General features: G+C 42.6%; 1 protein-coding gene across 2 annotated transcripts in view; it reads right to left on the bottom strand.

Annotated features, from left to right (window-relative positions):
• Positions 1-351: 351 nt before the first annotated feature.
• Positions 352-24,876, bottom strand: part of nalf1a (NALCN channel auxiliary factor 1a) — a 36,607-nt gene continuing 12,082 nt past the window's right edge. For both annotated transcript variants that reach the window (XM_085796031.1, XM_085796042.1), the window contains 2 exons: positions 5,937-6,108; positions 352-1,162 (listed from right to left, as the gene is read on the bottom strand). In XM_085796031.1, the coding sequence (XP_085652157.1) occupies positions 861-1,162; positions 5,937-6,108 (474 nt within the window). In that variant the 3' untranslated portion in view covers positions 352-860. The remainder of the gene's footprint in view (positions 1,163-5,936; positions 6,109-24,876) is intronic.

The following is a 24,876-nucleotide window of genomic DNA, read 5'->3' as shown; positions in this document are numbered from 1 at the left end:
AGCCGCCACCGACCTTCGACCCTCCTAACTTGCTCAATGGCCCAACAAGTTAGAAGAGAGAGAGAGCGCGCCAGTCTCAGAGCACTTAAGGTCCAAAAAAAAAAAACGTGTTAGGCATGAATGTAATGTAACGTCGTAAAAGAGGTGGAGATACAGTAAAGATCTAAGTGGGACGAAAAACACAAGCTGAACATCAGTGTATAGAAGAATCACAAACATTTTTTTTGTTTCTCCGAGACCCACGTGAAGGATGGATGGATGGATGGATGGATGGATGGATGGATGGATGGATGGATGGATGGATGGATGGATGGATGAGCTGGTCCTGGCAGTTCCCTCAAGCAACGTCACACACACGGTGGAGGGAGTGGGTTTACTGTTGATATGTCAAAACACTCTGGCACCTGAAAAGTAACGCAGCAAAAAATCTAAGAGGAGTGATGATGAGCGAGAGCACACACTTCATCGATGTCCAGTTTGTCACCGACACACGCACTGAAAGTGGAGGGAGGGAGGGAGGGAGGAAGGAGAGGAGGGAAGGAAGGAAGGAAGGGAGGAAAGAGAGGAGGGACAATATGCTAGAAAACATTTGGATGGAATAGAAACAATGAGCAGGTTTCAAGTGGCATGAGGTCAGTTCTTTAGGGGGGCGGTTCGTCGATGTCCAATCCCAGCACCCTTAGCTCCAAGTTAAAACCCTCCCACCTCCTGTGGTTGATGGTTCATCTGCGGCAGATTGTAGAGGCATTTCCAGCATGTCTCGCCAGACGTGTCCCTGGCAGCCATGACATTGTAAAAGCCATAATGCTCTCGAGCGACATCACTCTTAACAAGCTCCGGCCTTGATTCGACCCCAAGGTTCACTCCTCGTTAGAAGCAGCACTCTCCTCCGGTGAGAAAATGGCAGCCATGCCCACCAACGTGGAGTTATGGGAGGCTGAAATGATGATGACAGTGTGTAGGAGGATGAGGGCCAGCAGGCAGATCTTCAGTCGCCCGCTGCACAGTCTCGGGGTGGCGGCGGAGGTGACCGAGGCCCCCTCGGGTTGGCAGGAAGAAGCAGTCCTTTTTAGTGTCCCGCCTGAAGGGCTGTCCATTTTGGCGTCCCATCGGACGTCGCAGCACTCCGCCTCACTGTCTGATGGATGATTCCCCAACAGCCCTGAGAAACAGATGACACGGGGTGAACACGCTGACTTTTTTTTCACAGGACAGATATTTATAACAAAGGTCCTGTGTTTTTATTTGCAGTGTTGAGCCATGAGAAGATAAATATGAGTGTTTTTAACTCTCCTGTTGTCCTTCTGGGTCAAACTGACCCAATCTGTTCCCTTCTTTCCACAATCCTTTTTCCCTTCCTTCTTTCATAATTCCTTCCTTCCTTCTTTCCCTTCGTCCATCCTTCTGCTTCCTTCATTGACCTGATCTGTTCCCTCCCTCCATCTTTCTTTCCTTCCTTTTCCCTTCCTTCTTTCCACAATCCTTCCTTCCTTCCTCCCTCCCTTCCTCCCTTCTTTCCCTTCGCCCATCCTTCTGCTTCTTTCCTTGACCTAATCTGTTCCCTCCCTCCATCTTTCTTTCCTTCCTTCCTTCGTCCCTTCCCTTTTCCTTCCTTTACTGCTTCATTCCCTTCGTCCTTACTTCTTCCTTCCTTTTTGACCCAATTGACCTTATCTGTTCCCTCCCTCTTTATTTCCTTTGTTATTTTCTTTATTTTCCATTCCTTCTTTTTCTCTTCCTTCCTTCCTTGACCCAGGAGGACAACAGGAGGGTTAAAAACTAAAAAAAAAAAATTGACATCCACCGTTAGACAATATGGGACCTTGAAAGTACTTCTCTCTTTCTTTCTCCCTAAATATTAATATCTGAATAAACAACAAGTTAAAGGACAGAGAAAAAAACATCCTTGCAACTGTTTAACATGTTTTTCAGTCAGGACCTGATCTGATGATCTGCTTCATCACGACTGTGTGGTTGTGTGATTTAATTTGATTGACAGGAGTAAACAACTTATTCAAATGCTACTCAGAAGATGCTGAACTTTTTGTTTTCAATTGAATAGCAGCTACAAAAGAACAAACATGTTTTGGGGGACAGAACCAAAACTGTTCAGATTTAAACAGAAAAAAATGTCTTTTTTCTTTGTCCAGATGTTGATTGAGAAGGAAAAAAACCACACACACATCTGCTCAGACTCACTCAGACTTAATTCAACAGCTGGATAACGTCTCCTGCTTCTGTAAACTGACATGCAGCTGTTTCAGGAAATGACTGATTATTTATTAAATCTTTAAGATATTTAAGATTGGTGAGTGGAGACCCCACAAACGGTTGAATAAATCAGCAGCGCCACAATAAAACACACTGCAACTGCTTCTGTCACTGAGATAAAGAGTCTCCAGACAGCAAACATTAAATCAGAGGTAGTTAAAGTCCTCAATCTAAAACTTTAGATTGTGCTTTTGGTAATTTTCTGGGGAAGTGAGAAATTGTTTATTGATTTTGGCCAATCCAGCAACAACAACAACAACAACAAAAAAAACACCTGACGAATAAAATAACAGCGACATAAAGGTTAAAGGGATAGTTCACCCAAAATTCAAATTTCACTCATTATCTACTCACCCTCATGTCGACTAAGGGCTGGGAGAAGTTTCAGAGTCCCAACATGAGAAATTGTTCTGCCGGTCAACACAGGAAGAGCAGTGAACTGAGACACTGGGAGCTTCCGCTACAAACAACCTTAAAATATAGACTTATTTAATTCTTTTCGGAACAGTTTCTCATGTTGGGGCTTCAATACAAGAGGGACATTACAGACGAGCAGCATGGAGGTATTTGGATGTTTTTTGGTGTGTCTTTTTGCACGAAGAAAAGTGAGCCCCATTCACAACCATTATATGGACAAATACTGCTGCGCGAACCCCCCCCCCGTATCTCAGAGAAGGCACGGAGGACTCTGAAACTTCTCCCAGCACTTAGTCGACATGAGGGTGAGTAGATACAGTAATGAGTGAAATTTGAATTTTTGGTGAACTATCCCTTTAAATAAGGTCACACAGCCAATTGTTTCTTTAGTTCCAGTAAAAAGAAAGTCTCAGTTTGATAAACAACTGCACTGATAAAATACAGGTTACAATCTGATGCAGCCAAATTAAAAACAGCACCTCTTAATAACAATCTCATCTGCATCTGCGGCACAGTGAGACTATCAGACTATCAGACGTGGACATCTTTCAGCTCAGTACGAGGATCAAACCCAGTGAGACCTCGGTGTGCGTCTCTAATCACCATGTGGAGGACCAGACGCTGTGGCCCCCGGATGAACTCAGATTTAAGACCCCGACCACACAGCGGGGTGACGCATCGCCGCATCAGTCGATGACTCTGGAAGTCTGGGAGTCGGCGGCATGCGAGGGGAGCTGTCGACACACTTATCCGCTCAGGGGAAAAGCAGATGAAGCTCGCTCGCTTTCTCGCTGAACTATGGCACGAGGAGACGGATAGGAGGCAGATTTGGGACAGGCTGATCTGGCCTGATCTGGACTAAGCAGGATTTAAAGGAACAATAACCAAAACTCTTGATTTAAGAACATTAAAGATGACGCACAATGGCTTTGCTCACCCACAGTTCGCAAGGTGTCAAGTCTGTGTGGGGATACACACACACACACTGATTTTGATGCATTTTGTAAAGACGAGTAGCCTAGAAATCTAGACGCACCCTAGCGGCAGCAAATATATTTGCTCCGTAGGTCAGTCTAGGAACGAGCCATAGGAACTTTTTGAGTCTCGAACACCGTTTGTGTTCACCAATCACAGCGCTCTATCTGTTTAGAGAGTTGTTGGGCGGGCTTAACGCCATGACGACATAAAAAAACATGACAAGATGGCTTAGGCAAAGGAATACTTTGAATCGGCGTTGGCTTCAACTTTGAAAGAATTAAACTTGTCATTTTCTTTAAAAGTTGAGCAAGAAACTGCACTGAAGTCATTCATTTAGAAGAAGGATGTATTTGGTGTTTTGCCGACGGGATATGGGAAAAGTTTAATCTACGTCATCCTGCTCTTTGCTCTGATTGGTCGTAGCGCTACCCTATTGGTGCAGAGGCAGTTTGAAAGACAGCCTTCATCCCGCCCCCTGGATTGAGCCGAGGTCTACCGGTCGTTGCCAGACTAGACATGTTAACAATATAGTCTGGCTTGTCAGGCTAAAAGACAAGATAAAAGTGCACAAAAACTCTGCAGGTTTCTTTGTGCTAGTAGCAGTTTGACTATAATGTGAAATATCAAACACTATGACAGAATTATGTGTTTTTTTTTTCACTTTTATCTCATTTTAAAATTTACAGGAGATTGTAAGTATTAATAGACATATTGTCCATATCATACAGTATGTTCCAATCATTGCCAAAGACCACTTAAGACAACTTAAAGGAGACATATTCTGCCCCCTTTCCACAAATTAAAATAGTTTCCAGGTGTCTTAAAGACAAATCTGTGACAGGCTGGGGTCAAAATACCCCAAGAACGGCTGCTTTCAGTGCCTGTCCCTTTAAATGCAAATGAGCCACTGCTAGCCCCGCCCCTTCTACCAGTACCAGGTAGGGGTGGTATTATGCAAATTTGAATCCTAGTTACATCACTGGAAGACATCTGAGGGAACAGCTCGTGAAACCACATGGATTTCAACCTAGGGAGCCTGAAAATTACAGATTTTTTTTTGTCAATTCTCACATTTTGGAGGGCAAACACCCAAATATACGTTAAAGAGCCTTCAAAAAGTGATATTTCCATAATATGTCCCCTTTAACTTCAATTGTTTGTGAAGTAGATGTAGCAAGGTCTCTGTATGCAACATGAAAACATCGTCCCACAGATGAAGCAGTGTGGACGGACGGAGCATGATGATTTGGGGTTTTGCTGCCTCAGTCTGGACCTAAATCAAGTTTATAGAGGTGTCTTCTTGGAGGATAATATCAGGGTGGCTCCACCTGCTGAAGCTCAGCAGAAGTTGCTGACGCAGCAGGACGATGACCCCACACATCAAAGTAAATCTACTTGAGACCGGCTTCAAACAGAGAAAATCCACCTTCTGAAGTGGCCCAGACCTTAATCCAGTGGAGACGCTGAGCTGAAGCAGCGGTCCAGCTTGGTCCAGGGCTATTTGTACCAAAGGAGGTTTGACCAGGTATTAAATCAATGTTCAATAAAAAACACAAGACATTTACGATCCATTGTGTGTTATTTGCTAAAAAAAAAAAAAGGCCCACACACTGCATTTGTCTGGATTTATGTCATGATTGAAGGTCAGAATGATCCTGGCCAAAACAAAAAGGCCCACACACTTTATCATTCCCCTAAAAAAACAAAAGAAACACCCTTTTCTGACAGCAGCTAATTCCTCTACAGTCATTTATCTCATTAAATCCAAACAGCAGCGGTCCGACTCAGAGCCACCCAGAGTCGGGAACACCTGTGTGCTGCTCATCTCTCCCGGATAACTTGTGTGTCGGCAGTCGGCCCAGCGTCTGCTCCTCTTAGGCAGAGTCCTTGGTGATTACTGCGATATAAACTGCAGTAAATATTGAGGGACAGGCCAAATTCAATTCATCAATGCATTGTAGGAAATGTCCTTGTGTGTGATGAAGCTGGGCTGCGCTCAAGAGACGCCACTAGATGTCATCAAAAAGCCTCTGGAAAAGAAAAGGCCTGTGTTGTTTTCCTGGAGGAACACCACCATCCATCCAGTCAATATGGAGACACACATCCTGGATGAATTATACCGTGAACCCTTTTTGCAAAATGCTTTTCATTAACATTAATTGAATTAGGAGGTTTTTTTCTCTGAAGAGGTAACACACAACACAACACATCCACATCCACACATATGCAAAAACACAGCTGTTTCTTGTAAATAAACAGGAAGTAACAACCTGTGCAGATGAAGCTGGGGCTGCCGCCGTGGATCAAGTCGTCGTTGTCGGGCAGGATGAACGGACAGCTCTGCTGGACCTCCAGGCAGTACTGGTGGCACGGTACCTTCTTCTGACAGGACTGCTGGGAAGTGGGGAAATACTGCGCACACAGCCAGGGCTTGTAGGCCGTCTGAGGAGGGAGGAGGAGAAGGAGAAGATGACATAAATATATTCTGCTCCGTGATCCAGTTGAGGTTTGGAGAAAGTTATTTTCTTTTAATGGAGGAGCACATTTGTTTTTCTGTACAAGAAACAAAAACATCTGCTTGGTAGTTATTAATCATCCCAACACCCACCGCTCCTGCAGAGTAATTACTTGTGTATTGAATCCACTGGGCCGCAGATACAAACTCTTTTCTCCTTTCCCACACAGATACCCTGCACTTGATGTATTAATGAAAGCTCGGGAGATATTAGCCAGTGTGCTGTTGGATCAATCTTACTGCAGAGACCGGCTCACAGAGAGTACAGCATCCCATATACAGTACAATCACTTTTTTTATTCTTTTTTTACAATAAATAACAAATAGTTACTGAACCATCCAATATTTTCTCAATCAATTGGCTTATGAAATAGCAGAAATTGTGAAAAATGTCCATCACCATTCACTACTTTCATTTACTATCATATTAAAGACAAAGAAAAACACAAAATATTCACATTTACAAAGCTAGAGCCAAAGATTTGAGATTTGAGAGCTTGAAAGGGGATTTAAATGATTAATTAACTATCAAAACATGGTTCATGAATATTCTGTCAATCAGTGAGTCTTTTCATTTACTAATTGTTTCAGCTTTACACTATTCAACTGTGGTTTGGTTTGTCAAAACTCCCAGAAGGTTTTTTTTTTATTATTATTAAGTTTGATTTGTTTGACAAAAGTGTCAATCACAATCAAATAACTGCACCAAACTCAAGTCTCTGTCCTCCTCCAAGTTAAATTTGCTGTGTTTCTCTGAGAGGCAGGCTGTAATAAAAAACACACAGACTTCTGTGCATAAGGAAACAGATGGTGACATGTAATAGCCAAAGCCTGAGGCTTGGAAAGCTTAGCAAAACAAAATGAACCAAGGGCAAACCACGGTCTGGATGTATTCTCATTTTTAGTGATTTCTTCATGTGCTTTTTACGAGGATTAGCACCAGAGAAGGGAAATTACAGCAAAAGAGCACAGCCAATCCATCATATAGAGAGTCTAATCGGATTTGTTTAGAGCGCTCTCCTCCTGCCAAAACCACCGACCCGGTGAGACGACAGGTCAACACAACTTCTGCTGAGTTCATGTGACTTCAGCTACGACGGCTGGCCGGCTTGTAAATGGACAGAATGAGTCCAGCAGCAGTTTTATAGCATAAAGCACCACAGGGAATAAAAACATCAACAACTATAGATCAGAAAAGTAAAAAAAAACACGAGTGATGGGACCACTGTGTACGACTAACGATTGGGTTTTTGAACCCATATCAGAATCAGTATTTACATACTAGTTATTAGTCAACCGGATGGCATGAACGTAACATCTCTGATACGAGTCACTGAGTCAGAGTACTGAAGAGCTGTGGACCCTGTGACACCTTACGATGCAACAAACAGCTCCCTGACCAAAAAAAAATCATACTATTTTCCCAATCATATCATTGCACATCTGCATGTATACACTCTTTAAAATGTTGGGTTAAAAACAACCCAATTTGGGTAGTTTCCCAACCCAGCGCTGGTTAAAGTCCCCCTCCAACAACCCTTTTTGGTTATTTTAAAGCATTCTCTGTGGTTGTGACGCTGTCAACCCCAGTCTGCCTGAAACTGACAGTTTACATCTGCCGTTGGTTCACAGCAATTTGAAGACAGAAAAACTCAGACTCTCACTTTTCTCTTACTTTTCTGCTGATATGTCCTCTAACATCAGAAAAATGCCACAGGAACATGTGAAAAGCACAAAAAACACGATTTTCATCGGAGGGGATCTTTAAATATTGGACACAACACACGCTGGGTTAAATTTAACCCAACAAATTGGGTTGTTTCCCTTAATACACCAATTGGGTTGTTTATACATATAACCCAATTAAGGGTTCACATTGACTACACTGCTGGGTTCTTTAAACCCAGCAAGTTGGGTTGCTAACGTACCAATCGATCCCTGAAGCTAGTACTCAACAGTGCGTCACAAACTTACATCTTAACAACTATATTGTGGCAGGCTAATGGGAATAACATCAACATGGTTAAAGGTACTTTTTGCCAAATTTTGGTTTGGATAGAGACTAGAAACATAACAAAACCAGCACTGTGGCGACAGACCACAATGCTAACATGGATAAACACGACAAATGCAGCCTTATGTGTTAATTTATCATTTGTTTAGAGCTATAATATATTTTCTTACTATTAATTATGCTAAGATTTGACTTGAAACATAATGTTGTTTGTTTGTTTGTTGTGTATCTTTTGCCCCCCCCCCCCCCCGAGTCCAATCACAATGTATCAGGAAAATATAAATAACAGCTCAGCCCTGCATGAGTCACACCATGTATTTGTCTGTCACATGTTCTCACCAAGGTTATGTTCAGGAGTTTCAACACATTCAAGTCATGTGCACAGGCTCATCGTATACAACCAACGCAAGGTTACTCTATTGTCAACATCAGCAACTTGTACCGCTTTGGTCTGTAGCTCCCATCAGTCAAGACTGTCAGCTGTTATAGAGGTATATAATGTATATTAAAGTGAAACGGCACAAAGAATTCAACACTGAGTTGTCTGAGAGGGATTGGCGCTCCATATGTAAGACCCAACACGCATCAACAAACTCTAAAAGATGGAGGGAATTTACTTTGGAAAAATGTAATATGTTTTTTTTATTACACGGAAAATTCAAAATAAACAATTGGGTGAGCAACAATACTGTTGGAGACAATGTGGGCAACTGAATGTCGATATATTTTGGTCATGTATGAAAATACGGGCAATTTGGGACGGGGTTTTAAGAGCCATCTGGAAAATTTGGGGATATAACTCGGTTTATTACAGAGGGTGTAATAGGTAAAGAAGACATACCGGTACTTTTTATTTTTTTTAATTATAGCCAAGAAGCTGGCTGAAAACAGAGCGAGCCACTGGCTGGATGTTGTTAAAGAAATACGATCAGAGGAACAAATTCTCCAGCCTACGGATTAAAACAGAGCTATGTGCTGTAAGACGGACAAAATGGCACCTTTATGTATTTGTGTACCTGTTTTTGCCGTTCGTTTTGCTGTTGATTGAAAAATACCTCCCGCCAACGCAGTGTGTCACCTTAAGTCAGTGAGGGGTTCAAGGAAAAGACCCTGACCATTAAACAATAGAGGAAATGTGTCACTGCTAAGTGATGGTGAAAGGTGTAAGGAGAGTAATTTGACCACGCGATGCACTCAGGCAAAAGAGGTATAACAGCCATTTCCAAGTCATGAATCACAGACAAAACAAACCATTAGCGCCGACCAGGTAATTACCACGTAGGAGAATAATCAAATGTTCAGCATTAATAGTTTTGTCCGTACTAAAGCAATAGCACTCGCTTTAAAGGAGGCTGGGGCCAACTCTATGACTCAAGCAGTTGGGAGTTATCGTATGTGGATTGATGCAGTAAAATTTGTGACATTTGTGACGCACAGTCTGATGATTAATTTAAAAAAGTAGGTCCTTAAAGGGATAGTTCACCCAAAATTCAAATTTCACTCATTATCTACTCACCCTCATGTGGACTAAGGGCTGGGAGAAGTTTCAGAGTCCTCCGTGCCTTCTCTGAGTTACAGCGGGGCTCCGTGCAGCACTGCATGTCCATATGACGGTAGCGAACGGGGCTCACTTTTCTTCGTCCAAAAAACATCCAAATACCTCCATAGTGCTCGTCTGTAATGTCCCTCTTGTATTGAAGCCCCAACATGAGAAATTGTTCCGAAAAAAGATTAAATAAGTCTAAATCTTGTGTGATTTGCGCCGGTGTCAATGCAAATTGCGCGAGATTTGGACGGACCAGGAAGAGCAGTGCTGGGAGCTTCCGCTACAAACAAGCTTAAAATATAGACTTATTTAATCTTTTTTCGGAACAATTTCTCATGTTGGGGCTTCAATACAAGAGGGACATTACAGACGAGCTGTGTGGAGGTATTTGGATGTTTTTTGGTGTGTCTTTTTGGACGAAGAAAAGTGAGCTCCGTTCGCAACCGTCATATGGACATGCAGTGCTGCACGGAGCCCCGCTGTAACTCAGAGAAGGCACGGAGGACTCTGAAACTTCTCCCAGCCCTTAGTCGACATGAGGGTGAGTAGGTAATGAGTGAAATTTGAATTTTGGGTGAACTATCCCTTTAAAGTAAAAATATGAGAGATGATCATGGAAAAAATACACATGTTGTTTTGCAGTTTGCCCTGTTAGCATGTAGCATGAGCAGTAATAGCCGCCTACAGAAACAGAGAACACGCTGTACAGTGCTTTTAATTGTCCCCTGTGTATTTCTAACCACAGTGGAACATCTATAGCTTGGAGATGAGATCGTTAACCGTACCACCACGTATCGAGGACGACGTTTGGTTAAATTACACCCAGCATCTCCAACCACCAGGTTCAAAAGGGTAAACTCCCCCCTCCTCCCCTCCTCCTCCACTCCAAACCTCGCTTGTGTTTTTCTAAATGCTGAGAAATCGCACAGGGCTCCGATTTATTTCCTGTTTCGACCGGCGAACAAAGATAACACAGCACACAGGCAATTATAATAATTATAATAATCTGATTATGATGGTGATTGGGATGATTATGACGAGAAGAACGTGGACCCATGCAGCCCCTTTGTGAAACAAATATATTCCACCTATGATTTAATGTTGACAGCCTACTGTAGATGTGGGTTAAACACAGTGCAGGAAAAATCCCACAATATAATATTTGTTTTTTCTAGTTAATTACGTCATTTTTGGCTTTGTTGTATTTGATAGTGGCTGTGTCTCCTATTTCTGTGGCTGTTCTTTCATAATAAACGTGTTCATTCAAACCGTGGAGGCTACACCTCTTTGTATGTTGGAGGGTAATTTGGATAAATCACACTGACAGTTTAATTCCCATCATCCTCTGCTTTTTAGCGGCGGTGGCTCTCCCCACAGAGAGGCTGAGGAGTGTAGAGGAGGAACTGGCTCAGGGCCAAAATAAAAACCACCCAGATCCCTGATTACATGTGCGTTTTTTATCTCCTTTTTTGAAGAGTAAAGGGTGGAAGTGGAGGTGTTAAATCCACGCCTGAAGAATTTCAGCGTGGCAGCTTCCTGTCTGCACAAATGGCTGCTCTTTAATTCGCGATGATTTTGCATAAATTCTTTGCCAGCGGTGAGATAATCCGTCTAGGGATGCCGCGGCGGCTATCAAAAGACAACCAAAACAATACGACCGCAGTCAGGCAGGCAGACAGGAAATCTGGGTCCTTCCTGAAGATGTGTGTGTGCAGGCAGTTGCCGAGGTAACGGCTTTTTCTGCTTTTCATTAGAGCCTCAATGGGTACTGCCCCGCGCGCTCCTCTGCTGCTTTTCTGTCAGTGAGTGTGCACACGTTGGGTTTTACGCATGCATCCCAGCCCATGTGTGTGTGTGTGTGTGTGTGTGTGTGTGTGTGTGTGTGTGTACGTGTGCTCAGCGTGAAAAGGGAAGCGTATGAGAGCAAATTGAGTTAGTCAGGAAGCAGGCCAGGAGGCTGATTTGATCAGTCTAATGTGTGATCAGTGTGAATGGGAACCTGGCACTCAAAAAGCCTCCGTCGCCATGCAGCTCAGTCCGCTTCAAACAATCTACTGAAGCCCAGAGACACAGAGCGAGAGGACAGACAACAAGCTGGCAACGTGGGCTTTTTATGCCTGCAGCTGATCTCAGCCCCAGCCTGGCCATTTGTACACACACTGCCTCCCCCTCCCTCCCTCCTTCCCTCCTTCCTTCCTCCCTTTAGGTGTTACATCTGTCCACAACCTGAAATTTTCACTATCAAAGATGAAATGACGCCATGCATGGTCACTTATACACTGACGCAGAGATCGGAAGACGTGCAAGTCTTCCCGAAGCCTAAAAATAACATTAAAAAAAAAAAAATTAACATTCAAACGCTGACGCTCCGGCAGATAAGTGTCAGCAGCAGCACTGGCATCTGAATTTCGCCACAGTGATTACAATTATATAAGAAGCAGGCTGTGTAGAACAAGTCACGGGCTGCGTCGGATTTTCTGTAGCATGCAGCACTAACTCAAACCCAGAAGACACTGAGCTGAGGTTTGTTTCTTTACTCAAAATCATCGCATCTCTTTGTCCAGAAGCCCAGTAAGGCCCACGAAACCCCCTGTAGCCTCGTCTTTATAAGTCTGCATATAACCGTGACTAATCTTCATACTAATGCTGCATCAGCATCAAAACAAAGCAACAAAACATGCAATAGGCCTATGTTTTCCAAGCAGTAACCCCCCCTGCCTTCTTTTAAAAATAGTTTAATCCAGGGGTGTCAAACTCCCTTTAGTTCAGGGGCCACAAACAGCCTAATTCGATATCAAGGGAGCCAGACCAGTAAAATGATAGCATAACTAACTCTAAATGTTTCCCTTTGTTTTAGTGAAAAGTACATTATTAAGATGTTTACAGTTAATGAACTATCCTTTTTACAGAACATTATAAACAACCTGAAATTTCTTTTAAAAAAATATGTGTAATTTCATCAACATTATGCCTCTTTTGTCTTGTTTTTGTCACACTTGGTAAATTCATACGTATGTTTTTGACACCCTTGGTTTAGTCCATGCTGGAGCAACAGTAGCCCCCGCAAACTAATAATGATAACTGGGTATTGTGTCAGGCTATGTCAAGAAGATAGAGTAACAGGAAAAAAAGAAAAAAAAAAAAAAGGTAACACATAAAATGTGGAAATAAAAAAGTCAGGGGCCCATTTCAGTATCCTTTCAGGGGGCCCAGAATTCCTAGCAACGGCCCTGCCAGTGCAGATGCAGCAAATATAAACTACAATCATACTGCAGCAGCAAATGGTTCTTGCACATCTTATTGGAGCCAGAGTCAGAGTCAAGTCATGATAACACGCAAATGGGCAGCAGTTCAACTTAAAGGGATAGTTCAACATTTTGGCAAATTGGCCCATTGCCATAATCCCTATAGTCATAGCAGTAGGTTCGTTACCTTTAATTGTCGGTGCAAGCTATTTTCATGAGAAAATATGAGATAATAACACAACGTTACCAGACAGAGTTGTTTTAGAGGTAAATGCAGAGACTGCTTGCTGAAAAACTGCCCCTGAAGGCAACACGCATCAGCAGTTTTGCATGAATTTCCCTGTAAAACAACTCTGTCTGGTAACGTTGTGTTATTATCTCATAGCGTGGTGAATGTGCAGGTCACAACTTGTCCACCAGAGCGTTTTGGAGTTGTTGGGTTGTGTATTTGATGAGTTTGAGAGGGAAACCAAGAAATCCCATGAGCCTCCGTAGCGTAGCTCTGAGCAGCTCGCGGCTCTGCTCCGCCGTTCTAAAAATAGCTCGCACCGACAATTAAAGGTAAGAAACCTACTGCTATGACTATAGGGATTATGGCAATGGGCCAATTTGCTAAAATGTTGAACTATCCCTTTAACTTGGGGGTCAACGTGATTTTTAACTCATTGTACTCAGGGTTGACAAGAACACATCGCCTCTGTTTCAGCCTCTTCACAGCTTGAGAATCGATTTGGAGCTTTCACTGATCACCTTCAAAGCACTTAACGGTTCACACTGCTGAACCGCTGCTCCCTGTGAGCCTGAACGCAGCCTTTGATCCTCGGGCATCTGGAGCTCCCTCCGTTTTAATGTTAACACGCTTTATCTGTCTTATTAAACTGTAGTTTTGTTGTTATTGTATTGTTATCAATAATATGCGTTTGTCTTTGTAAAAGAAGTGGCAGCTCGGCCAAAAATGTGCATCTGCCGCCTTCAGGGAGCTGTGTGTGTCATGGGGCATCGATCAATCTGACGGCGCAAAAACATTCACTAATCAAATGCTGGAGCAACCGTGTGTGTGTCTGTGTGTCTGTGTGTGTGTGTGGCAATCACAGTTATGTCATTATGTACTGATGTTGCAACCAGCGGGTGGAAAACTGTACTGTGTGTAAGTCCAAGTCCAACGTCATCCACTCTTTCACTCTTCTTTTTGTTTACCTACAGATACAAGCTGCAGACCAGACTCTAGCTTTCCACTCTATGTACAAGCTAACAGAAAAATGTGACATATACTGTATGCACAATACAGTATTATTCATTTTCTACATCCAGCCAAACATGTATTGAGTGCAATAATAAATTAACCACTGCAGAAAAAGCAATGGGTAATGAAATGGCCGATAGTGGTAAACAGGAAGGTTTTCCGTCTGCTTTGCTTCAGGGGGAACCCCAGCTCAGCACAGCTCAGATAGATAGACTATAAACACACACACACACACACTGAATTATAAACCCAGCTCCGTGTTGGTCACTGCACCAGCTCCCAGGAAGCAGCCGTCTCCGGCTGACAGCTCCTGCTTCTCCTGGGCGCTGAGGGCTTCCCCTCACCGTTCCCATGATCCACATGCCTGTCAGCTGACACAGAGGAGACGGCTGTGGGAGAGCCGAGCGGAGCCGCTCAGCTGCACAGGCATTTCAGGGTTTGCTGGGCATCCCTTCAACAACAGGGGGAAAAAAAATAATAACCAGAACTTTAGCTTTGTGATTTTAGCTGTGCCAAAATGATGTTCATTTCCTGCTAACTAACTAATATGCAAGATGAAAATCTCAGTTAAATAATTGCACAAAAGTGGTTTAATATTGCCCGGGGAGTGATTGTGCTCAGGAGGCAGAGGGGAAGCCCAGTTCAGGTTAATGTAAAGAACTAGTGGAGCGAAGTAAAAGCAAATGAATGCATCGCTCTGCAGGCTAAATGACTGTGCTATGCAAAGACAAACTGTGGAGGTACAAGGTTAAATTAATTAATGCGGTTTCATATCGTTTTGCATGCATGAATGATCATATAGGAAGGAAGTACATATAGGTACATTGACACATGCATATATCTCCTGTCCTGTGTTTTAAATGTGTCCTGGATTTCTCCATTATAAGGACACACATTTGTACTTATTATATTAGTACACATATATGTTTTATTACTGTATAGGATACAGTTATGACATCATTGCTCCTTTTTATTTGAGAAAGCACTGTGTGTCTCAGCTAAATGTGTGCATCTATGACGTGTGTGATAAACAGCTTTCCTATTGAACGTGTTTGGCTCTATCAAGCTCTGAGTGGACTGTACTCATGCAGGTATAAGCTGCCGGCCGCGCAGGTAACAACTTCAAGTCAACACGCCGTGAAGTATTGACACTCTTTGTGCCCGGCAGCAGGACGGTGTTGTCGCACATGCACACACGTGGTGGTGGCTGCAAAGTGGAATGACGGCTATAAAAAGCATATGAGTCAGCGACACAGTGAGATCCCAGTTAGATGGGATGAATGACACAGATCATTACCGCTCACAGAAATGGTGGTAAAACAGGAAGCGTCTCTCTGTCTCTCTGTCACACCACCTGGATGCCGTTCGTTGTTTGACGAGAGGCGTTTTGTCAGCACTGGAAATGTACCGAGTGTGCAAAAATGTTAGATGCAGATTCTGGATTTTAAAGCTTTTAAAGGTGGAAATGGAGACAGAGTCACGTGCAGAGCTCAGAACTTGAAGGAGCATTTTTCATACCACACGCACGGCACGCACAACATCAATCCCGCCAAAAATGTTGGCAGGACTTTGATGCACTCAGCAGCCGGCCTCGGGTCTCTGACGCAACCCTGGGATAATCGAGCAGGACAGGGATGTAAACACGTGTCTGTCTTCCTCGCATTGATGTCCGCACTTATTGCACCCCCGCCCCCCCCCCTCCCCTCCCCATTCCCTGCTGATGTAACATTTCCAGGCACTTTGGATGTGTGCTTCTGGAAAGTGGCTCTCTGAGACCGAACGGCCTCATCAAATTAGATGGTTTTGTGCAATTTTCAGCGCAACCCTTGTTTGTGCGTTCACTGTGTCGTCCTCCAGCAACAAGGGCTCTCTGGGAAAGAACGGGGTTAAAGAGCGCTGCAGTGGACCACTGTGGCTTAAATAAAGCCATTAAAGGATACAGTAGTTAAACATTTTGGCAAATTGGCCCATTGCCAGAATCTCTATAATCATAGCAGTAGGTTCGTTACCTTTAATTGTCGGTGCAAGCTATTTTTAGAACGGCAGAGCAGAGCCATGAGCTGCTCAGAGCTACGCTACGGAGGCTCATGGGATTTCTTGGTTTCCCTCATCAAACTCTAGGCGGTATAAGAGCCCGAAATCTCCACTTCAGCAGCACTTACAGACACCAAACCTTCCAGTTTGATCCCTTTCTATATTCTGAAGGTTTTTACAGAGGGGATTGTTGATATATCATTCATAGCCTGATTTATACAACATTTTACTCCTAAAAACACGACCAACTTGAATTTTTAGGGCTGGTGACAGTATTTTCTCATTTACAGAGTGATAAAGAGAGATATCCAAAATCCCCTCTGTAAAAACTTCTGACTCTAGTATGTCAACAAAATAAAACAAGAATTTTGAAAGTGGCTTTTATCCATTGTTCAGATTTCGGATATGCAAATTAGCGCATATTTAATGAGATATTGCCTAATTTACATATTTAAACATACAATTTGACAAAACTTGTAATACAAAAAATATTTGTCTTAATGTAAGTGATAAACTTGGGAAGTTTCATGGTGATATCTGTTAGTTAAAAATGTTACCCTATTCACCTGTGGTGTCTCCTCAGGCTTCCTATCCATCTTGGACGCCATCTTGAAAATAACACCTTTCTAGTGGTCAAATTTTGGTAAACTTTTAGTATGTTATTAAGGACATCTAATACTATAAAAAACAACTGAGAAACCTTTTGTTAGAATTTGTTTAGGGTCAAGTCATATTTGTACCTGACTACTCATCAAATACACAATCCAACAACTCCAAAACGCTCTGGTGGACAAGTTGTGACCTGCACATTCACCACGCTATGAAATAATAACACAACGTTACCAGACAGAGTTGTTTTAGAGGGAAATTCATGCAAAACCACTGATGTGTGTTCCCGTCTGGGGCAGTTTTTCAGCAAGCAGACTCTGTATTTCCTTCTAAAACAACTCTGTGTGGTAACGTTGTGTTATTATCTCATAGCGTGGTGAATGTGCAGGTCACAACTTGTCCACCAGAGCGTTGTGGAGTTGTTGGATTGTGTATTTGATGAGTTTGATGAGGGAAACCAAGAAATCCTATGAGCCTCTGTAGCGTAGCTCTGAGCAGCTCACGGCTCTGCTCCGCCGTTCTAAAAACAGCCTGCACCGACAATTAAAGGTAACGAACCTACTGCTATGACTATAGGGATTATGGCAATGGGCCAATTTGCCAAAATGTTGAACTATCCCTTTAAATACCTATATTTATAGATACATATTTGTATTTCCTCTAAATAAATGTTCACAGTGCAAAGTGAGATGCAAAAACAAACAAAATGGTCAATTTCCCAGAAGCCCACTGGTCTGAGGGAACAATATTTAAAGGAGAAAACAGCAAACAAAGGCCTTGATTAGTGATCCATCAATGGTATTGACAAGCGTCCAGAAGCTTCCGGACACCTTGCACCTTTTAACTGGAAATGCCCCACAGAGTAAAAGGCGCATTATGGGATGTTGGAGCACTGGGGTCAGACTTTGACATAATGCAGCGTGCTTTTTTTTTTTTTAAAGATCTCTTTTGTCTTCTGCGTCAGCTCCTGATCCATGTGTGGACAGAGGAGGATTGGATCCACCTATCAGGGCGCGAGGACGTAAACACTGCCGTTTCCCTGAACTGTGTTTTGTAGATTAGTTCTGAGAAAAAACATGATCGTGAATGTGCATGGCAGGATTTGTTTTCAGCCCCCGTTCGAGCACGAGGCGCAGCAACGAATTAGATGTATTCACCAAACAGCCAGATCTGAGAATTGGTGTGTAAATCCTGTCGCTTGAAGGGAATAACCCTCAGTTTAAACTAAATTCGAGTTGTTTCCCAGGTTCTGGTCTCATGTTCAGTAGATTAAGCCGTGCTCTGGTCACAGGGTCTTTGTTGGCTCCACGCCAGCCCTGCAGCTCTCTTCTCCAAAGGTTTAAAGAATTCATTTTCAGCTGGATCAGAGCTCAGGGAGGCTGCTGAATAGGTCAGCATGGCTCTGCTTTTCTCTATCGATGCGGAGCCTGCCGACTGCAGGAGGCTCGACCTAAGCCCAGGACATATTGACTGACCCCCCCCACCCCCCACCCGCCCAGCCCACCCCTGAGACATCGCTCCACGATAAACACAGCCGGATAAATGCTGAACGGAGGCTTTGTGACGCTTTGACACATGAGAACCAAAACAAACTGGACGGAGCTCGGCTGCACTGTTCAACCTTTTAGGCACGTTTCTAAATGAGCAAACAAGGCTGTTCTCACACACATCCATCCTATAGGCTCTGTTTAAAGGCTGGCATGTGCACTGTAAGTCTGTGCCTGCCATTTTCAAGTAATAGTTTGACATTTTGGTGAAACGCTTATTTACTTTCTGCTTAGAGTTAAATGAAAACATCGATCCACGTATGAGTTTGTGAGGTAGCTACGGAGCGAGAGCGGGGAGTTGAGTAGCACAAAGAAAGAAAGAGCTAAATGTGACTCAGTCCAAAGTTAAAAAACTAAATGTTCAAAGAGTAATAGTTACAGGACATAACACCCTTACAACACGTGTAGCTCCAAATACAACACAACCAAATACACAAATGTGCTGCAAGTAGCACAAACAGCAACAGAAGTGCTTCCAGGGGAGACATAACAGTGATGAACTCAGCTGAGAGACACAGGCAGGCGTGGATGGTTTGTGTTGGGAAACTGATGAATATGTTTGTGTTGTCTGGCTGCAGTGCACTGAGCTCTCCGGGCCACCGTAGTTACTGTAGTAGAGGCCTAAAACAAAGCACCGGATTATTATGTAACATCACTGGAGCAGCGTATCGTGTGAATGTGAAGATGGAATATCAGCATAAGGCTGCAACATAAGCAATGGGGTCTGAATACTTTCTGAAAGCGCAGTGTATTAGCACTGTCAGTAAACTGTCAAATCATCAGAGATGGACAGAGTACTCCACCCCAGTACTTGAGTAAGAGTACAAATACTACTGGTCAAAATTTACTCCGTTACAAGTAAAAGTAGCTCAGTCGACATGTTACTCCAGTAAGAGTAAAAAAGTACTTGCTTTTAAAGGTACTGAAGTATCCAAAAGTACATGCTTTTAAATGTACTTTAAGTAAAAGTAAGAGTAAATTTCTTATTCTTCACATCAATGAATTACTATATTTTTTTCTAAATGAATTTAAGGAACTTTTAACTTTGTTAACTTGTTTGTGAGAATGAACTCTTTGAAAGCAGCTGCACTGATGTGCTGCTTTTAGAACCACAATGTTATATAAAGCTGCAGAAACACCTATAAATACAAATAAAATGAATGGGATCATAAGAGGACAGCAATTGTCATTTTCACGTTTTGTCCAATAGTATTTTATGGAATGAATGAAACTCAGGGACCTGAACAGTTTTTGTGACCAACAAACTTTGAGGAAAGTAAATAATATTTTGTCTTCTCCTGGTCACATGCTGTCAAGTGAATTCTCTCTGTTGCCCTCAGGTCGTCGCTATGTTTCACCTGTCTGCAAGACAAACCGTTTTTTAAAATCTTTTATCCTCTCTGCTTTTCGCCTCTTAAATTCTTTATAATGATTTTATTCCTCTTACCATGCACATTTTATTGGTCAAACATGTGCAACTTATGTATTTATTCACTCATTCAACTGATCTTTGACAACACTGTACCCTTGGCATCCTATTCTATTTATTTACCTTATCTTTTATATTGTGTGTACTGTGTTTTTTTGGACTGTGCAAGCTGCTGAAATCAATTGCCCCTGGTGGGATTAATAAAGTTGTTTGAAGTTGAAGTTGAAGTTGAAGTTGAAGTTTTAGAAAAAGAAAAAGAAAAAAAAGAGCAGACCTGAAAGTAACCAGTACTTTTCAGCCTTCCTAGAAATTAACTCGCGTAAAAGTAAAAATATTTGTCTTGGAAATGTATTCAAGTAAGAGTAATAAGTACCAAAGAAATCTAATACTCAAGTAAAGTACAAATCTTCTGGATATGTACTTAAGTACAGTACTCAAGTAAATTTACTCCATTACTGTCACCACTGCAAATCATATCTGCATGGAGCTAAACATGTTTTGTTTAGTTTTTTTAACTCACAGCAGCTGTGCATCAACCTGATGAAGACTCTGCCTCCTGGAATACAGTCATTATGTTTCATCCAGAGTGCGGCTGGCTCTGACCCTCCACAACTTTGGTGTCCACAGGAAATAACATACGAAAGGCGGTGTTGACATCACTTATTATCACACACACACCCTTAATGACAAAACATTATCAGCCAAGTAAGTGTTGGCAGTAATGACAGGGAGGAGGAACGATCGGCTCAGTGAGCGGCAATCAGGTCCGGGCAATCCGAGTGAAAATGTGAAAGGTCACAGTGTGAGTGACGGAGGGCAGATAAGTGTGGTGAAGAGTGCACTCCTCCTTACGCAACACTGTGAGTGTCAACGTTCACCTCCGTCACGGCCAAAGAAAGGTCCGTACTCAGGACGCAGGAAGACGGTAATGATGACGATGAGATGACGATGAAAACTACAGTATTATCATCAAATGACAGAGGGAAATTCATGCAAAACCGCTGATGCACGTTCCCGTCAGGAGCAGTTTTTCATCAAGCAGTCTCTGTATTTGCCTCAAAAACAACTCTGTCTCGTAACATTCCATTATTATCTCATAGTGTGGTGAATGTGCAGGTCACAACTTGTCCACCAGAGCGTTTTGGAGTTGTTGGATTGTGTATTTGATGAGTTTGATGAGAGAAACCAATAAATCCCATGAGCCTCCGTAGCATAGCTCTGAACAGCTCGCGGCTCTGCTCCACCGTTCTAAAAATAGCTTGCACCGACAATTAAAGGTAACAAACCTACTGCTATGACTATAGGGATTCTGGCAATGGGCCAATTTGCCAAAATGTTGAACTATCCCTTTAAATACCTATATTTATAGAATGAATCTCTGAATAAATGTTCACAGTGCAAAGTGAGATGCAAAAACTCAGGACGCAGGAAGACGGTAATGATGATGAGATGACAATGATGAAAACTATTATCATCAAATGACATGTTTTAGTTATTGACCATAGATACAGTAAGAGTGCTTTTTCCCCAAATACAAGTAAAAAAAAAAAAAAGAAAAGAAATAAATGATAATGTTAAAATGCCACTGTGCATTAAAGAGGAACTATGTAAGTCCGGTCGCTTTTCTGCTGTTTTGCTAACCCTCCTCTTGGTCATGCGCATTTGTTTACAACAAGGCCGGCGAGAAATCAATCAATAGAGCGGTGGTGGATAACGTTTTATATCATATACGATGTTACGATGTGTATATTTGTGTAGTTTTTGTGTAGATTCAACAAGTGACACGCAGTGAAAGGCCTCAATTACTCTGAAGCGGTTTAATTAAGGTAAAAAATGTAGCATAGTTAAGCTACAAATCCTGCATAGTTCCTCTTTAAAGGATGTCTGTTGTTGTTCATGTTGTTCTGAGACTGTATGATAGTGGGCGGCCATTTAATATGTGGCACTAAGAGACGGTTGAAAAATAGGGAGTCACACTGATAAAGCCAGGAGTCTGAAGGCGACATGAAGCTCTGTGGTGTGTTATACTTAAGAAATATCACTAAAGCTAGCTGAGGTTAATGTACAAGGACAAAAATATAAATAAAATAGCCATGAGGATTTCCACTCCTGATTCCACCCACACCAGGAACCTGACATTAGGTCCTGCAGGCCTCGTGGCCGCGTTTACAGTCAACATCCCGACCTTGAAACCCAAACACCTCTACTCCGGTCCCTGGGCTGTATCACAATAAGCACCGCAGAGAGAATAGTTAAGTAACAGTCCAGCAGCGCTTGTTGTTACAGAGCCAAACTGCAGCTGAAGAGACGGGAGAGGAGAGTTCAGCTCCTCGAAGCCGAGCAGAGCGGCTCTCGGCTCACCTGCCCACTTGGCGGATCAAGTTTGGAGAGGAGGCCACGACGCAGGAACATCAGGACTGTGGGTGTAGCAGGTGCTTCTGCTAATCGTTGACACCCTCAGCTTTTTTTACCCCTCTCTTAGTGCAGTTAACCCAAACAGTAAACGTATACAGGGCCTATTTTTTAATCAAATGCATCAGCTCCAGTCATTTAAAGGGATAGTTCACCCAAAATTCAAATTTCATTATCTACTCACCCTCATGTCGACTAAGGGCTGGGAGAAGTTTCAGAGTCCTCCGTGCCTTCTCGGGGGTACGGGGGGGTCCGCGCAGCAGTATTTGTCCATATAATGGTTGTGAACGGAGCTCGCTTCTCTTCGTCCAAAAAGACACACCAAAAAACATCCAAATACCTCCATAGTGCTCGTCTGTAATGTCCCTCTTGTATTGAAGCCCCAACATGAGAAATTGTTCCGCCGGACAGTGCAAATCACGCGAGATTTGCACTGACACAGGAAGAGGAGACTGGGAGCACTGAGAGCTTCCGCTACAAACAAGCTTAAAACATAGACTTATTTAATTTTTTTCGGAACAATTTCTCATGTTGGGGCTTCAATACAAGAGGGACATTACAGACGAGCAGTATGGAGGTATTTGGATGTTTTTTGGTGTGTCTTTTTGGACAAAGAAAAGTGAGCACCATTCACAACCATTATATGGACAAATACTGCTGCGCGGACCCCCCCGTAACTCAGAGAAGGCACAGAGGACTCTGAAACTTCTCCCAGCCCTTAGTCCACATGAGGGTGAGTAGATAATGAGTGAAATTTGAATTTTGGGTGAACTATCCCTTTAAATAGACAGCTCGCCCTGCTGTTTGTATGTTCTGGACATGATTGATCAGTGATCCCAGCGGTGTCGCTACGAGCTTTAGCATTAAAAATCAATAAATCAATGCAGAAAAAGCAATTCTGACTCTGACCTGCTGAGCCTCCATGAAACTATTTATATCCAATAACTTTCTGCTGACAGTCAGCAGCGCCAAAGGTCCCGTCCTCTCAGCACCTCAGGAGCCGCTGCTGCTGACTGATACACAACAAGTCACAGCCGGTGTCGACCGAAAAACAGACCCAACAACGACCTCAGAGCTCATGTCTGGAGCGGATTCTCACTTGGTCCAATTTGTTTATAGAAAGTGCAGCATCAGGCCAAGATGTAAAGCCAGGAGATGGGCATTGTCAAACAGGAAGCAACAGAGATTCAGAGAAAAACATTGAATTTAAAGGTACATTGTGTAACTTCTCCTGGTATCTATTCAGGAAAATCGATTGTTTCGTTCAAAAGTCTGTTTTTCATTAATCAGTAATCCCCCCCATCAACAAACTGAAGTGTTCCTTTCAGCTCTGAATGAGCCGTTCATATCATTCATATCTCCATGGAGCGGGTAAGCTCGGTGCTGCTGCCATGTGGTGTCGCCATGTTTTTACGTTCAGTGGCAGCGTGACAGTAGGTAACCACGGAAACTCAGCGGAGACACCGGAGCTGTCGGCTCAGGTCGAGGTGGCGTCTGTGAAAAGTCACCGTGGTAACGCAGTGAGGAGGAATGGAGTGTTACACTGAAGCTGCATTCACCTGCAGTCGGGCAGACGGCCGTCGCTAACAAACCAGATGTCATTTTAGTCACAGAATCGAGAGAAAGCCGGTAAAACGTGGGTCAGGTAAACAATACCACATCGCCATGACAACATATTGTCACGTGTATTGTTTTGCCTCGTGGTGACGGACCACTTGTTTACATAGAGGCTTATGCCGTTACCTGCAGCGGCTGTCGTCCGTCTCCCGTCTGCCCGATTTCACGTGAATACAGCATGAAAAATACGATTGAGTTGCTTGCGATATACAACCACAACGCTAGATGGGAGTACTTCCTACACAATATACCTTTAAGGACTCTTCACCAGGTCCATGACCCAACTCTCCACCGCGTTTAGTACAAATCGGAGAAATCATCATTCTTACACAAAGCCCAATTTTTCACACATTATTTTGACAGTGAAGTTACACAGTTTGATGAGGGATGATGTTTCAACCACACATTTTTTGGCTTTGGTCTGATTCCAACATTAAGGACCCAACAAACACAGCCTCCTATTCCTGCGTCAGGAAAGATAAATAATACACTGCAAAAACTCAAATATCTTACCAAGAATATTTGTCTTATTTCTAGTTAAAATGTCATTTCTAGTCAAAACAAATCTCATTATTCTGAAAATAAGACTCATCACATAAAAAGTAGCTTGTTTTTTAGACACCTTTTACTTTTTTCAAGCATATTTTCACTTGAAATAAGTAGAAAAATCTGATAGCGGATCAAGTTTTTCTTTCTTATTACAAGTACAAAAAACCTGCTTTCACTGGCAGATTATTCTACTTATTTCAATTGAAAACTTGTTTGAAACAAGTGAAAATGATCTAAAAACAAGTTCATTTTTAGGTGACGAGTCTTATTTTAAGAGAAAAGAGATTAGTTTTGACTAGAAATGAGACATTTTGACAAGAAATAAGACAAATATTCTTGGAAAGATTTTGAGTTTTTACAGTGTATTCACTCTTTTTTTTAGTAGCTACTAACATCATGGTACAGGCTATTACACTAGAACAAATATACTTTTTATTATGTCCATTTACA

The sequence above is a fragment of the Trachurus japonicus genome, chromosome 2, assembly GCF_045865225.1.
Source record: "Trachurus japonicus isolate A0001 chromosome 2, Traja_1.0".
NCBI classification, from domain to species: Eukaryota; Metazoa; Chordata; class Actinopteri; order Carangiformes; family Carangidae; genus Trachurus; species Trachurus japonicus.
Note: the sequence above shows the minus strand (reverse complement) of the source record. Positions and strands in the feature narration are given on the sequence as shown.